The sequence below is a fragment of the Entelurus aequoreus genome, linkage group LG28, assembly GCF_033978785.1.
Source record: "Entelurus aequoreus isolate RoL-2023_Sb linkage group LG28, RoL_Eaeq_v1.1, whole genome shotgun sequence".
In the NCBI taxonomy this organism is placed as follows: domain Eukaryota; kingdom Metazoa; phylum Chordata; class Actinopteri; order Syngnathiformes; family Syngnathidae; genus Entelurus; species Entelurus aequoreus.
Genome location: NC_084758.1, coordinates 627,809 through 643,224, shown reverse-complemented (window position 1 = coordinate 643,224; position 15,416 = coordinate 627,809). Strand labels below are relative to the sequence as shown.

General features: G+C 41.8%; 1 protein-coding gene across 2 annotated transcripts; it reads right to left on the bottom strand.

Annotated features, from left to right (window-relative positions):
* LOC133645092 (gastrula zinc finger protein XlCGF57.1-like) lies at positions 1 to 13,563 on the bottom strand. Of its 2 annotated transcripts, none has more exons than XM_062039883.1 (3): positions 13,211 to 13,563; positions 11,969 to 12,223; positions 1 to 1,426 (listed from the first exon to the last, which is right to left on the bottom strand). In XM_062039883.1, the coding sequence occupies exons 1-3, from the start codon at positions 13,302 to 13,304 to the stop codon at positions 312 to 314; spliced, it is 1,464 nt and encodes a 487-aa protein (XP_061895867.1). In that variant the 5' UTR covers positions 13,305 to 13,563; the 3' UTR covers positions 1 to 311. The 2 variants fall into 2 exon arrangements, with proteins under 2 accessions (XP_061895867.1, XP_061895868.1); XM_062039884.1 differs by having other exon boundaries at positions 11,999 to 12,223.
* Positions 13,564 to 15,416: the final 1,853 nt, after the last annotated feature.

Sequence of the window (15,416 nt, the reverse complement as noted above, 5' to 3'; positions counted from 1 at the left end):
GTTGAAGCATACATTGTTTATTGCATAAAGGTCTGGGGACATACATATAAAACAATCACACAACAATATTCATATTACACAAGAGAGTAATAAAGACAATTAATAGAATGGATTATAGAGACCCAACAAATGATTCATAAAGTCACACATTTTAAAATTGTATAAAAGACAACTGCTCAAATGATGTATAAAGTAAATAATAATATGCTTCCAGAAGTGGTCCAGAAGATGTTTCAGATGTGAACCAGTAAATATGAACTAAGAGGGATTTATGAGTACTCAAAAGCAAAAGTATGAACACATGTAAAACTTCATTTGCTGCTGCTGTTCTCACCAGCACACTTGTGTTTCTTCCACTGGTACTTAGAAGACAATCTTTCACCACACACACTGCAACTCAACACTTTCTCAGCTGGGTGTCTTCTCATGTGTGCTCTAAGAGTCTTTAGGTGACCAAAGCTTTTGTTGCAGCTTGAACAGGAGTACGGTTTTTCACCAGAGTGCCTTCTCATGTGTGATTTTAATTGGGGCCTTTGAGTAAAATCTTTACCGCACATTGAGCAGGAAAAAGGTTTTTCACCAGTGTGTGTTCTCATGTGAACTTTTAAACTTTCATTTACTACAAAACTTTTACCACATTCTGAGCAGGAAAAAGGTTTTTCTCCAGTGTGTGTTCTCATGTGAACTTGTAAACTTTGATTTACTACAAAACTTTTACCACATTCTGAACAGGAAAAAGGTTTTTCTCCAGTGTGTCTTCTCATGTGAACTTTTAAACTTTCATTTACTACAAAACTTTTACCACATTCTGCGCAGGAAAAAGGTTTTTCTCCAGTGTGTGTTCTCATGTGAACTTGTAAACTTTCATTTACTACAAAACTTTTACCACATTCTGAGCAGGAAAAAGGTTTTTCTCCAGTGTGTCTTCTCATGTGTACTTTGAAATTGGGCCTTTGAGTAAAAGCTTTACCGCAGATTGAACAGGAAAAAGGTTTTTCTCCGGTGTGTGTTCTCATGTGTACTTTGAAATTACTGCGGTCATTAAAAGTGTTGTGACAGTGAGAACACGTGAAGTGAGTGTTGTCAGTGTGACATGTTGCATCATGTTTAGAGTGTTCATCATCAGTGTCAGGAGAGTGTGACCTTGTGTCCTCACTATCTGATAGTGGAGATAACATCTTGTCTGCTTGTGATCCTCCACAGTGGTCTCCATCAGCTTCTGTTGACCTGCTGCTTCTCTTCTCCTCACTCTCACCTTTGACCTCATCATCTTCACTCTTCACACTGATGAGGTGTCTCTTGTCTTCCTCTATGAAGTGGGGGGGCTGTGGCTCCTCTTCTTTCACGTGGAGGTGCTGTGAGCTCTCCTGCTCCATACTAGAGGACCCCTCCTGCTGCTCAGGTGGAACATATTTTTCACAGACGTCTGCAGGACACAAGAAGACAAACACATGCTGGGATGGAAATAGATAAGATTTGACCAATTCAGATTTCATTTTTGATTCTGCTTTACGATTCGGTTATTTGTGGACTCACTTTGCTTTCACATTCAGTAAAAAGGAGAAGAAACAGGTGGATTAGCATCAACTTTGACTAGTTGAGAAGTAACATGAGCGTACAAAGCCAACAGTGAGGTCTTAAGAGGCACAGATTTGACGGGTCCCCCATGAGGTGCCAGAGGGCTCTAAGGACAATATTCTGCTTTGAAAATATCTATAAAATAAAAATATTTTTGGCAATTACAAAAGAATGTCCAGTGTAATTATCAGGGCATTCAATCAATCACAACTGGACTGTTAAAGTGAACATAGATACATAAATGGTAAATGGTAAATACTTGTATAGCGCTTTTCTACCTTTTTGAGGAACTCAAAGCGCTTTGACACTATTTTCCACATTCACCCATTCACACACACACATTCACACACTGATGGCGGGAGCTGCCATGCACGGCGCTAACCAGGCCCATCAGGAGCAAGGGTGAAGTGTCTTGCTCAAGGACACAACGGACGCGACTAGGATGGTAGAAGGTGGGGATTGAACCAGGAACCCTCAGATTGCTGGCACGGCCACTCGCCCAACTTCGCCATGCGGTCCCCTAAATATACAGTATATATATATATATATATATATATATATATATATATATAGTATATATATATATATACAGTGTGTATATATATATATATATATATATATATATATATATATATATATATATATATATATATATATATATATATATATATATACAGTATATATATATATATATATATATATATATATATATATATATATATATACAGTATATATATATATATATATATATATATATATATATATATATACAGTATATATATATATATATATATATATATATATATATATATATATATATATATATATATATATATATATAGAGAGAGAGAGAGAGAGAGAGAGAGAGAGAGAGAGAGAGAGAGAGAGAGAGAGAGAGAGAGAGAGAGAGAGAGAGAGAGATACATACCCCGCCTTCCACCTGATTGTAGCTGAGATAGGCTCCAGCACCCCCCGCCACTCCGAAAGGGTAGAAAATGGATGGATGGATGGATATATATACATATACACTTGTAAAGAACATCATGTCATGGCTGTCTTGAGTTTCCAATCATTTCTACAGCTCTTTTATTGTTGTGATGTAGTGATTGGAGCACATACTTGATGGTCACTAAAAACATTCATGAAGTTTGCTTCTTTTATGAATTTATTATGGCTCTACTGAAAATGTGAGCAAATGTTCCTGTTGGAACACCCAACAAGACCCAACCTCTGGGCTGATGATTTTAGCTTGTCCTGAATAATTTGGAGCTAATCCTCCTTTTTCATTGTCCCATTTAAAGCAGCAGTTCCATTGACAGCAAAACAGGCAGAGAGCATAATACGACCACCACCATGCTTGACGGTAGGCTTGGTGTTCCTGGGATTAAAAGGCCTCACTTTTTCTCCTCCAAACATATTGCTGGGTATTGTGGCCAAACAGCTCCATTTTTGTTTCATCTGACCACAGAACTTTCCTCCAGAAGGTCTTATCTTCGTCCATGTCATGTCACATGAAACACAAATGGAGCTGTTTGGCCACGATACATTACATTATATACATTACAATCAATTGACATCGGTACAATACCACCTTTGAAAAGTACTGCTTCCGCTCTTCCATCTGAGTGACTACAGGGTCGAGGTGCACACACAAAGTGCACACAAGCAATAACATCTTGAAGAGGAAGAAAGGCAAAGAACTACAATTCTACTGGTTAATAATGAGGGTGTGAAGTACAATATGGAGGTATTTGGCCTTCAAAACTAACAATAAAAGGTGACTCTTTAAAGGCCTACTGAAATTTTTTTTTAAAATTTAAACGGGGATAGCAGATCTATTCTATGTGTCATACTTGATCATTTCGCGATATTGCCATATTTTTGTTGAAAGGATTTAGTTCAGAACAACGACGATAAAGATTGCAACTTTTGGTATCTGATAAAAAAAAGGCTTGCCCTACCGGAAGTAGCGTGACGTAGTCAGTTGAACATATACGCAAAGTTCCCTATTGTTTACAAGGATGGCCGCATGAAGTGAGAGCGATTCGGACCGAGAAAGCGACGATTTCCCCATTAATTTGAGCGAGGATGAAAGATTTATGGATGAGAAAATGCAAGTGAAGGACTAGTGGGGAGTGGAAGCGATTCAGATAGGGAAGATGCTGTGAGAGCCGGGGGTGACCTGATATTCAGCTGGGAATGACTACAACAGTAAATAAACACAAGACATATATATATACTCTATTAGCCACAACACAACCAGGCTTATATTTAATATGCCACAAATTAATCCCGCATAAAAACACCTAGGTGTTTGTTATGCTAGCTCCTAGCTCCTAGCTCGAGCTAGTTATAGCTCGAGCGGGTTATATGGACGGGATCCTGTATATATAACCCGCCAATACAATTCAAACACCTGCACAACACACACACTCACTCAGCCCAAAGGACCGTTCACCTAACCCAAGGTTCATAAATCTTATATATTTAACCAAAGTTACGTACGTGACACACACGTACGGGCAAGCGATCAAATGTTTGGAAGCGCGCGGGTGGGACCTGATATTCAGCTGGGAATGACTACAACAGTAAATAAACACAAGACATATTAAGATTAAAGATTAAAGATACCAATGATTGTCACACACACACTAGATGTGGTGAAATTTGTCCTCTGCATTTGACCCATCCCCTTGGGGAGCAGTGGGCAGCAGCGGCGCCGCGCCCGGGAATCATTTTGGTGACTTAACCCCCAACTCCAACCCGTGTTGCTGAGTGCCAAGCAGGGAGGTTATGGGTCCCATTTTTATAGTCTTTGGTATATATATACTCCATTAGCCACAACACAACCAGGCTTATATTTAATATGCCACAAATTAATCCCGCATAACAAACACCTAGGTGTTTGTTATGCTAGCTCCAAGCTCCTAGCTACTAGCTCGAGCTAGTTATAGCAAGCGATCAAATGTTTGGAAGCGCAGCTACGTACTCACGGTACCACGTCTGTGTATCCAAATCAAAGTCCTCCTGGTTATAGTCTCGGTTGTCCGAGGTCTTCGATCTTGACTGCATCTTTCCGCAATGTAAACAATGAAACACCGGCTGTGTTGTGTTGCTGACTTCCCTCGCAAAATACTCCGCTTCGCACCGACGACTTTCTTCTTTGCTTACTCAGCTTCTTTCTCCATAATGCAATGAACAAATTGCAACAGCTTCACCAACACAGATGTCCAGAATACTGTGGAATAATGAGATGAAAACAGAGCTATTTCGTATTGGCTTCAATGGGGAAGCCATACCTCTGTTAAACTGGCTACGTCACGCGCATACGTCATCATACATAGACGTTTTCAACCGGAAGTTTAGCAGGAAATTTAAAATGTCACTTTATAAGTTAACCCGGCCGTATTGGCATGTGTTGCAATGTTAAGATTTCATCATTGATATATAAACTATCAGACTGCGTGGTCGCTAGTAGTGGCTTTCGGTAGGCCTTTAAACCGGGAGGCACCGCTTTGCAAGTACTGTTTCACGCCTTCTCTGCTGGGATGTTCACTTCTCCTTTATTTAACTGCAAACTGTATCAGTGTTCAATTAACATCAATACTAGCTCAAATGTTTTGTCATCTCATTGAATTGAACGCTGGCTGTGAAGATTGTGTATTCGATGTGAGAGGTGTCACTAGTCTTTATTTTTGTTGGCCAAAGTGTTGCACTGAACTACAAGGAGGCGTTGTTGGAGAAGAACAAAACTTGTTTATTAGACTTCATATTCATTAGCCAAACTGCTTTGACTTTTATATTAATATCAAAAAGTAAACGCCATGATTTATTTACATTTCGTCGATGTATTGTCGTGGAGATAAAAGTCACTGTGAATGTCCATTTCGTGTTCTGGACTCTCATTTTCAAGAGGATATAGTATCCCAGGTGGTTTAAAATACAAATCTGTGATCCACAATAGAAAAAGGAGAGAGTGTGGAATCCAATGAGCCAGCTTGTACCTAAGTTACGGTCAGAGCGAAAAAAGATATGTATTTCACTGCATTCTAGTCCATCACTCTAACGTTCCTCATCCACAAATCTTTCATCCTCGCTCAAATTAATGGGGTAATCGTCGCTTTGTCGCTCCGAATCTCTCTGGCTCCATTGTAAACAACAGGGAATTGTGAGGAATATTACCTCCTGTGACGTCACGCTACTTCCGCTACAGGCAAGGCTTTTTTTTATCAGCGAGCAAAAGTTGCGAACTTTATCGTCGATGTTCTCTACTAAATCCTTTCAGCAAAATATGGCAATATCGCGAAATGATCAAGTATGACACATAGAATGGATCTGCTATTCCCGTTTAAATTTAAAAAATTCATTTCAGAAGGCCTTTAATAATCCATTTTCTACCACTTGTCCTTAATAATGTGTAGAAAATAATAGGTGTATAAATGACACAATATGTTACTGCATACGTCAGCAGACTAATTAGGAGTCTTTGTTTGTTTACTTCCTACTAAAAGACAAGTTGTCTAGTATGTTCACTATTTTATTTAAGGACTAAATTACAATAATAAACATATGTTTCATGTACCCTAAGTTTTTTTGTTCAAATAAAGCCAATAATGCCATTTTTGTGGTCCCCTTTATTTAGAAAAGTACCAACATAATTTTAGTAGTGGTACCAAAATATTGGTATGGCTACAACACTACCACCTATATTTGAATATTGTCTAATGGAAATGACTGCTGTGTGATAATCACATGAATAACCAGTGTTGGCGTTAACACACTTTTTATGTCTTTTTACGCATTGAAATCAAAAAGGACGTGCATTTCTGTAAGTCCGCGCGTCCCTGGGATGCAGAGTTTTTGTTTTTGTAACCCACCTGCCTTCTCCGGGTCAAAACTCCAGTTTGCTTGTTTGTTTTTTTAATCGATTATCGCTTTCCGCCGGTGTTTTGTTTTGTTTATTGTGACGGTGCGCTCTTATCACGCCGTCACTTGAGGACCGCCACGTCAGCGGGAGCAAGCGTGCTGTCACAAAGACAATGTCAGTGTCGTGACTTGGAGAAGATAACCGGGTCACATTTCTGTCCCCGGTTTTTTTTTCTCCCCAAGATGGCGCCGCTGTAGTGGCTGCTGGTGGCAGGAGCTCTGTGCTCTTGTGTCATCCTTTTGTGTTCCGGATGTTTCCCTCTGGTTTTCATGTGGGGGTTTTTTTGCCTTATGGTTGGGGACCCTTTGGGACTGTGTGACAAGGGGTGGCACTTTGGTGACTTGTGCTGTGCTTTTTTTGTGGACTTCTGGATCTGCCTCCCGGGAGCCTTTTGGCCATGGAGACCAGCTTCTGGGTCTCTGCCACACCAGAGTCCGTTTGGAGAGACTGGAGGAGATGTGGATGAAGAGACAGGACTGCAGAGTTTGGAGAGACTGGAGGAGATGTGGATGAAGAGACAGGACTGCAGAGTTTAGAGAGACTGGAGGAGATGTGGATGAAGAGACAGGACTGCAGAGTTTAGAGAGACTGGAGGAGATGTGGATGAAGAGACAGGACTGCAGAGTTTAGAGAGACAGGAGGAGATGTGGATGAAGAGACAGGACTGCAGAGTTTAGAGAGACTGGAGGAGATGTGGATGAAGAGACAGGACTGCAGAGTTTAGAGAGACTGGAGGAGATGTGGATGAAGAGACAGGACTGCAGAGTTTAGAGAGACTGGAGGAGATGTGGATGAAGAGACAGGACTGCAGAGTTTAGAGAGACAGGAGGAGATGTGGATGAAGAGACAGGACTGCAGAGTTTAGAGAGACAGGAGGAGATGTGGATGAAGAGACAGGACTGCAGAGTTTAGAGAGACAGGAGGAGATGTGGATGAAGAGACAGGACTGCAGAGATTGGAGAGACTGGAGGAGATGTGGATGAAGAGACAGGACTGCAGAGTTTAGAGAGACAGGAGGAGATGTGGATGAAGAGACAGGACTGCAGAGTTTAGAGAGACTGGAGGAGATGTGGATGAAGAGACAGGACTGCAGAGTTTAGAGAGACAGGATGAGATGTGGATGAAGAGACAGGACTGCAGAGTTTAGAGAGACAGGAGGAGATGTGGATGAAGAGACAGGACTGCAGAGTTTGGAGAGACTGGAGGAGATGTGGATGAAGAGACAGGACTGCAGAGTTTAGAGAGACTGGAGGAGATGTGGATGAAGAGACAGGACTGCAGAGTTTAGAGAGACAGGAGGAGATGTGGATGAAGAGACAGGACTGCAGAGTTTAGAGAGACAGGAGGAGATGTGGATGAAGAGACAGGACTGCAGAGTTTGGAGAGACTGGAGGAGATGTGGATGAAGAGACAGGACTGCAGAGTTTAGAGAGACTGGAAGAGATGTGGATGAAGAGACAGGACTGCAGAGTTTAGAGAGACAGGAGGAGATGTGGATGAAGAGACAGGACTGCAGAGTTTAGAGAGACTGGAGGAGATGTGGATGAAGAGACAGGACTGCAGAGTTTAGAGAGACTGGAGGAGATGCGGATGAAGAGACAGGACTGGAGCTGGTGCTGAGAGCCGGGACAGACAAGCTTCACAGTGTCTTGGCTGAATGAGCAGGTATCGGACACCACGGTCTCCTTGGACGTATCCTCGCTCATCCGTGCAGACTGGACACTGGCCGAGAGTTGGTGGGCGGCTGAGGGTGGAGTCGGCTCTCTTGGTTGCTTTGTTGGGTCTGCTCCTGTCTCTGGCCATGCTCCCCCCACCCCAGCAGACGATGGCGTGGAACACCGCAGAGGTCACCACAGTGTATATGTTTTTGTTGTTGTTGTTGTTTTACTTTTGTGGCTGTGTGTAGAAGTGACTGTTCTTTTAATGTCTTTAATGTCCTTTGTGTTCTTTGATGTTTCCCTCTTACACTCATGTTTATGTGTGCTATGGCTATGAGTTTGTTTTTCTCTTTGGCCACAGTCTGGACCCCCTCTCCAGGGGCCCAGGCTGAGACTGATTTTTTTTTCTCAGCCCTCCTCCCCCTCCCCCTCCCCAGCATTTACCTGTTTCTCACCTTTTTTGTAAGGGGCGCCGGAAGTTGGCAGACCCGTCAGCGATCCTGTTCTGTCTCCCTGTAATGTTTGTCTGCTCTTGAATGGGATTGTGCGGAAAATCTTAATTTTCCCTCTGGGATTATTACAGTATTTCTGATTCTGATTGTGTTTTTATTGCCTGTCTTCAAAGTAATGAACTTTCCGGTACAATTTCTTAAATTTTGATTCACCGAAAGTTTTATCAGTCACAAATACTGCCTCAGTTTGCACTCGGACAACTTTACCACAAGGGGGCTGTCAAAAGAAAGACTTTAGAAAGACAAGAAGACTTTGCTAATTAGTACTAATAAACTAGATTGATTGAGACATTGCTGGACAGCAGAGAAGTAACTAAATCCAAATAAACGTTGAATATATATTTTTTAAGATATCTGGCTTGTATCTTCATTAGGGATGTAAATCGTTAAGAATTTCTCGATACGATACCCTAATCGATACTCCTTATCGATACCAGTATTTATGGGTACTCTTATCGGTACTACATGTCATTTGTGGAAATAAAAAAGTGTAAAAAAGGTATTTTAAATAGCATTCTTATTAGCACAAGAGGTTGAACACCTCCAACATGATGTTCTGTAACATCTCAGAGCAGGGAAGTCTTTTATCAACAGCTGTTTATTTCAAGTCTTAAAGGCCTACTGAAAGCCACTACTAGCGACCACGCAGTCTGATAGTTTATATATCAATGATGACATCTTAACATTGCAACACATGCCAATACGGCCGGGTTAGTTTACTAAAGTGACATTTTAAATTTCCCGCAAAATATCCTGCTGAAAACGTCTTGGTATGACGACGCTGCGCGTGACGTCACAGATTGTAGAGGATATTTTGCGACACTATAGCCGCCAGCTATTAAGTCGTGTGTTTTCATCGCAGATGATTGTGGACATCTGTGTTGGTGAATCTGTTTCAATTTGATCATTGAACAAAGGAGAAAGAAGCTGAGCAAGCAAAGAAGAAAGCTGTCGGTGGGAAGCGGTGTATTTTGCAAGGGAATGCAGCAACACAAACACAGCCGATGTTTCATTGTTTACATTCCCGAAAGATGACAGTCAAGCTTTACCATTGGCCTGTGGAGAACTGGGACTACAGAGACTCTTACCAGGAGGACTTTTAGTTGGATACGCTGACGCTGTACCGTGAGTACGCAGCTGCGCTTCCAAACATTTGATCGCTTGCCCGTACGTGCATGTCATGTACGTAACTTTGGGTAAATATATGTGCTGTATGAACTTTGGGGAGGTGAACGGTACTTTGGGCTGTGGGATTGAGTGTGTTGTGCAGGTGTTTGAGTTGTATTGGCGGGTTATATGGATGGGAGGGGGGAGCTAGGAGCTAGCATGTCACGTACATGTCACGTACATGTGCATGTCACGCACATGTGCATGTCATGTACATGTGCATGTCACGTACATGTGCATGTCACGTACATGTGCATGTCACGTACGTAACTTAAATATATGTGCTGTATGAACTTTGGGGAGGTGAACAGTACTTTGGGCTGTGGGATTGAGTGTGTTGTGCAGGTGTTTGAGTTGTATTGGCAGGTTATATGGATGGGAGGGGGGAGCTAGGAGCTAGCATGTCACGTACATGTCACGTACATGTGCATGTCACGTACATGTGCATGTCACGTACATGTGCATGTCACGTACGTAACTTAAATATATGTGCTGTATGAACTTTGGGGAGGTGAACGGTACTTTGGGCTGTGGGATTGAGTGTGTTGTGCAGGTGTTTGAGTTGTATTGGCAGGTTATATGAATGGGAGGGGGGAGCTAGGAGCTAGCATGTCACGTACATGTCACGTACATGTGCATGTCACGTACATGTGCATGTCACGTACGTAACTTAAATATATGTGCTGTATGAACTTTGGGGAGGTGAACGGTACTTTGGGCTGTGGGATTGAGTGTGTTGTGCAGGTGTTTGAGTTGTATTGGCGGGTTATATGGACGGGAGGGGGGAGCTAGGAGCTAGCATGTCACATACATGTCACGTACATGTGCATGTCACGTACATGTGCATGTCACGTACGTAACTTAAATATATGTGCTGTATGAACTTTGGGGAGGTGAACAGTACTTTGGGCTGTGGGATTGAGTGTGTTGTGCAGGTGTTTGAGTTGTATTGTCGGGTTATATGGACAGGAGGGGGGAGCTAGGAGCTAGCATAACAAACACCTAGGTGTTTGTTATGCGGGATTAATTTGTGGCATATTAAATATAAGCCTGGTTGTGTTGTGGCTAATAGAGTATATATATGTCTTGTGTTTATTTACTGTTGTAGTCATTCCCAGCTGAATATCAGATCCCACCCGCCTCTCACAGCATCTTCCCTATCTGAATCGCTCCCACTGCCTTCTATTCCTTTACTCTCACTTTCCTCATCCACAAATCTTTCATCCTCGCTCAAATTAATGGGGAAATCGTCGCTTTCTCGGTCCGAATCGCTCTCGCTGCTGGTGGCCATGATTGTAAACAATGTGCAGATGTGAGGCGCTCCACAACCTGTGACGTCACGCTACTTCCGGTACAGGCAAGGCTTTTTTTTATCAGCGACCAAAAGTTGCGAACTTTATCGTCGATGTTCTCTACTAAATCCTTTCAGCAAAAATATAGCAATATCACGAAATGATCAAGTATGACACATAGAATGGACCTACTATCCCCGTTTAATTAAGAAAATCTCATTTCAGTAGGCCTTTAATTTCATGCCTTTAAAGAAGTCAACTATGTGTGCAGTGCAAGGTGAAATGCAGTTATGTCATCTTCTTGTCAATAACACACACATCACACTTGTGCGTGTTGTTGCTTCCTTATTTGTCATTATTCAAAGCTGATTTTAATGTGTAGCAGCGGCAGCTGAACTCATTGCGACAACGTGTCATAGTTACGTCAGTCAGCTGGAATTAAAAATACAAATAGTTGTGTCATTAGTCCAGAATCTTCACGGTCCTCATGGACGACATAATTAGGAACCAGTACTAAAAAAAATGGTACTTGGTATACATCCCTAATCTTCACCACTAAACCTTTGAAATATGCTGACATGTGTGCTGCTAAAGGTAAATAAACAGTAGCCATATTGAATATTTGCCTTCATTTGACCACGTGAGGTAAGGAGGACGGCCTCTAGGTCACATGGTTACACCCCAGCAATTACACTGTTGATGATTGATGAGCATTCATGTTTAAATGGTGGTGTTAAAAAGCAAGTATATCTCCATCTTTAGTCATAAATGTGGCCCCCGGATGTACATGTGTCACAAACATTGTATTAGATGATATGTGGATGTTGTGCTTACTTGGACTGTGATGAAGCTGTGAGGACTCACGTGCTTTGTCTTCATGCTCTTCAGTCTTCACAGAGACAACAGTCATGACATCATCCTCCTCCTGCCCCGCAACACACTCTCCCTCCTCTTCCTCTTTAAAATAGGGGGGCTGTGGATACTCCTTGACACCTTTAAAATGTGAGGGCTGCGGATCCTCTAAAGTGAAACTGTCCCCCTGCAGATGAGGGAGACATTCTTCTTGGTGTCCAATCAGCTGATGGATGTCTACAGGACACAAACAAAACACATTTTAACTCCTACATGCTAAATATTAAATTGTACATGAAATATAGGGCTGTGGCTATTGAAAATGTTATTAATCAACTGTTCTACTGGAAATGTTTACGATTAATCGAGTAACTGGATAAAACATATATTGCTTGGTTAAAGACAAATTTAAGTGACTTTAAGACATTTCACTTAATAATGAACGGCCAATTGGTTTGAGATGGTATGAGATCAAGATGTCATCTTTAGATCAGGCTTTGTTTTTTCTACAATCACTGCCACGTTAAAAAGTTAAAGTACCAATGATTGTCACACACACACTAGGTGTGGCCAGATTATTCTCTGCATTTGACCATCACCCTTGATCACCCCCTGGGAGGTGAGGGGAGCAGGGAGCAGCAGCGGTTGCCACGCCCGGGAATCATTTTTATGGTGATTTAACCCCCAATTCCAACCCTTGATGCTGAGTGCCAAGAAGGGAGGACTCAGTCGGGTTTGAAGTCACAACCTACCCATCTCAGGGCGGACACTCTAACCACTAGACCACTGAGTAGGTGTTGTAGTAGGTTTTGTAGTAGGTTAATGGCTGCACTAATATGAAGGAAATAACAGGTCAGTATAGCTTTTACACACATAAATAACTTGTCAAACCTGCCAGCTAGCAGGCTAGGTTTACAGCGTCAGTTACCAAGGTAACTAACTCTGACTTTGTCTTACCTCTCTGTATTTGGAGGTAAAACTCTCGAGGAGTTTGCACTTAACCTGCTCTCTGGAATATTCCCCCGGTGACTGTGTGACTTTTGTGTAAACATGTTGATACACATTGTTACAAACTGAGAGGAACATCAACCTCTCATAAATATTGTCTGGTTTTTATGAACAACATAAAACAATCAGTGCATCATCCAATTCATCTTCCTATAGACAATCTATTGAAGAATAGTGTTAATAATAAATATAAAGTTAGTAAAGAAGTAAACAAACCTGTTGTGTGTAACACAACTTGATGTTGTCGCTCCTTCTCCTCTTTTGTTGGACAAAGTTCCTCCTCGTACTCTGCTATGGTTCTTTCGCACATTTTCACACAATCACAACACTTTACACTCACACTTGATCTCTGCTTAGCGATGTCTTTTCATCACTTCTTTGTTAGCAGCTAACAAGCTAAGCTAACTAGCAAGCTAAGCTAGCATCAAGGTGCGCTCAGACTAATATACAAACAGTTATTAATGAATAGAGTGTAATAAAGGACATATATGTGTACATGGACGCACAGATTAACAACACTGCAATAACGTCTTCACCGTCAGACGCCATCTTGCTTTATCCTTGCCGTGTTTGCTTCGCGCGCAGTCTTGTCAGATCTCGCGAGAGAAACAAGTACACAAGCTCCCACCCCCGGTACAACTATTTTATTATATACTATTTACTTATTCTGAAAACAAAAGTAAACTTGTCCACTTATTTTCGTAAACATATTCAAATATTTAACAATGTATTGAAAGAACAGTAGCATAAGGAAAGAAAAAAAATAAAAATATTACACTCATGATATTATTTTTGTCTTTGATACTAATCGTTTTTATAATGTATTTTAGAATGTGGGAGGTTCTCATGTTCTTCTTAAATTTACTTTGGCATTATATTTATATATATTACACTTTTATGCAGATGACTGCCAAATTTATATGCCAATTTGAAAAGGCCACGGTCCCCTGACACCCCTTCTCAACTGTCTATGCCACGTCAAGGCTTGGTTAGCCCAGAATGTTTTAATAATGAATGAGGGAAAAACGAAAATTTCAGTTTTTGGTCCGGCCCTCACTGACTTGGGACCATTGCAAAATGATGTGCGTCCCAAAGTCAGCAGCCTTGGCGTCACTATAGACAGCCATTTTAAACTTGACAAACAAGTCAATGGCGTTTTAAAATCCTGTTTTTATCATCTTCGTCTTTTAGTAAAGGTAAAACCGTTTTTATCTTTTAACCTTTTTGAACAAGTGGTGCATGCTTTTATTTCAAGTGGCCTGGACTACTGCAATGCACTTTATGCTGGCATTAGCCAAAAAGCTCTCTCCCGGTTGCAGTTAGTCCAGAAGGTGCGCTCTGTGTGTGTCTAGGTGTGTCTGGGTGTGGGTGTGGGTCCTAAGGCTTTGTAGACGTCTACAGGTATGCCAACTGCTGCTTTACCACAGTGTGTCTGGTCCATGGCAGTTCTCACTTTCCCCGAGTAGGAGGGAGGTACAGGTACACCTGAGTTGGCTTCTGTGGTATCTGTTGTAATGCCTCTTGGTCAACAGAAGGTGGTCTGTTGAGGAACTGACTAAAGAGTTTTTTCCAACGCCCACTGATAGATTTGCTCTTTAATTTGGTGGATGCATCAACAGAGAGAGGGTGTGCAGTGCCCCCTTTGGCTGGACCGAAGATGGCTTTGAGATGTCTGAAGAGCATTTTGGAGTCCAGAGAGTCTGCATAACGCTGGATTTCCTCAGCTTTTGGCTCCCACCATGTGTCTTGCATAGAGCAGAGCTCTCTTTGGTCTTTTGCTTGACAGTCTTTAAACCTGTCATGTTGGGATCCACAATATAGGCTCTTCTTTTGTCATCAATTTGAGCCTGTACAGTCATGTCGTACTCATCAAACTAGTTTTCAATTCTCTGCTTCTTGGCAAACAGAGGTTGTGCAGTCGCTGTTACTATGTCCCTGAACTGGGTCCAATTGTCTGGTGTACTGCCTGTAAGGGGTCCTTTTTAATCCAATTCTTGGTCCAAGGTGGCGGGAGAGTGAAGTTTGGCTGTATTAAACCATACTTTAGTGACTTTTGGCTATACTTTCACGTGGTTCTTAATGGGCTAAATCTGGAACCTGGGTTATTAGTTTTCCTGCCATCTTATGTGTCTAAACAATACAATTCCTTGAATCCTTCAACTCCCCCAGCCGGATACTCACCAGAACCCCCTTAGTCCAGTACATCACCCTGGTCTTGCAGCAACTCCACTGGCTCCTCGTCAAAGACCGTAGCCAGTTTTAGATCATCTTCTTACTTGCAAGGTTATCCACAACCTCGCCCCGTCATATCTTCATATCTTTGGAACTTTAAAAGTATTTGAAAACTGTTTAATACTTTTTGGGGAGTAGCTTGTAGATGTGGAACATATGCAAGTAAGACTTATGCTGACCCACAGCATGT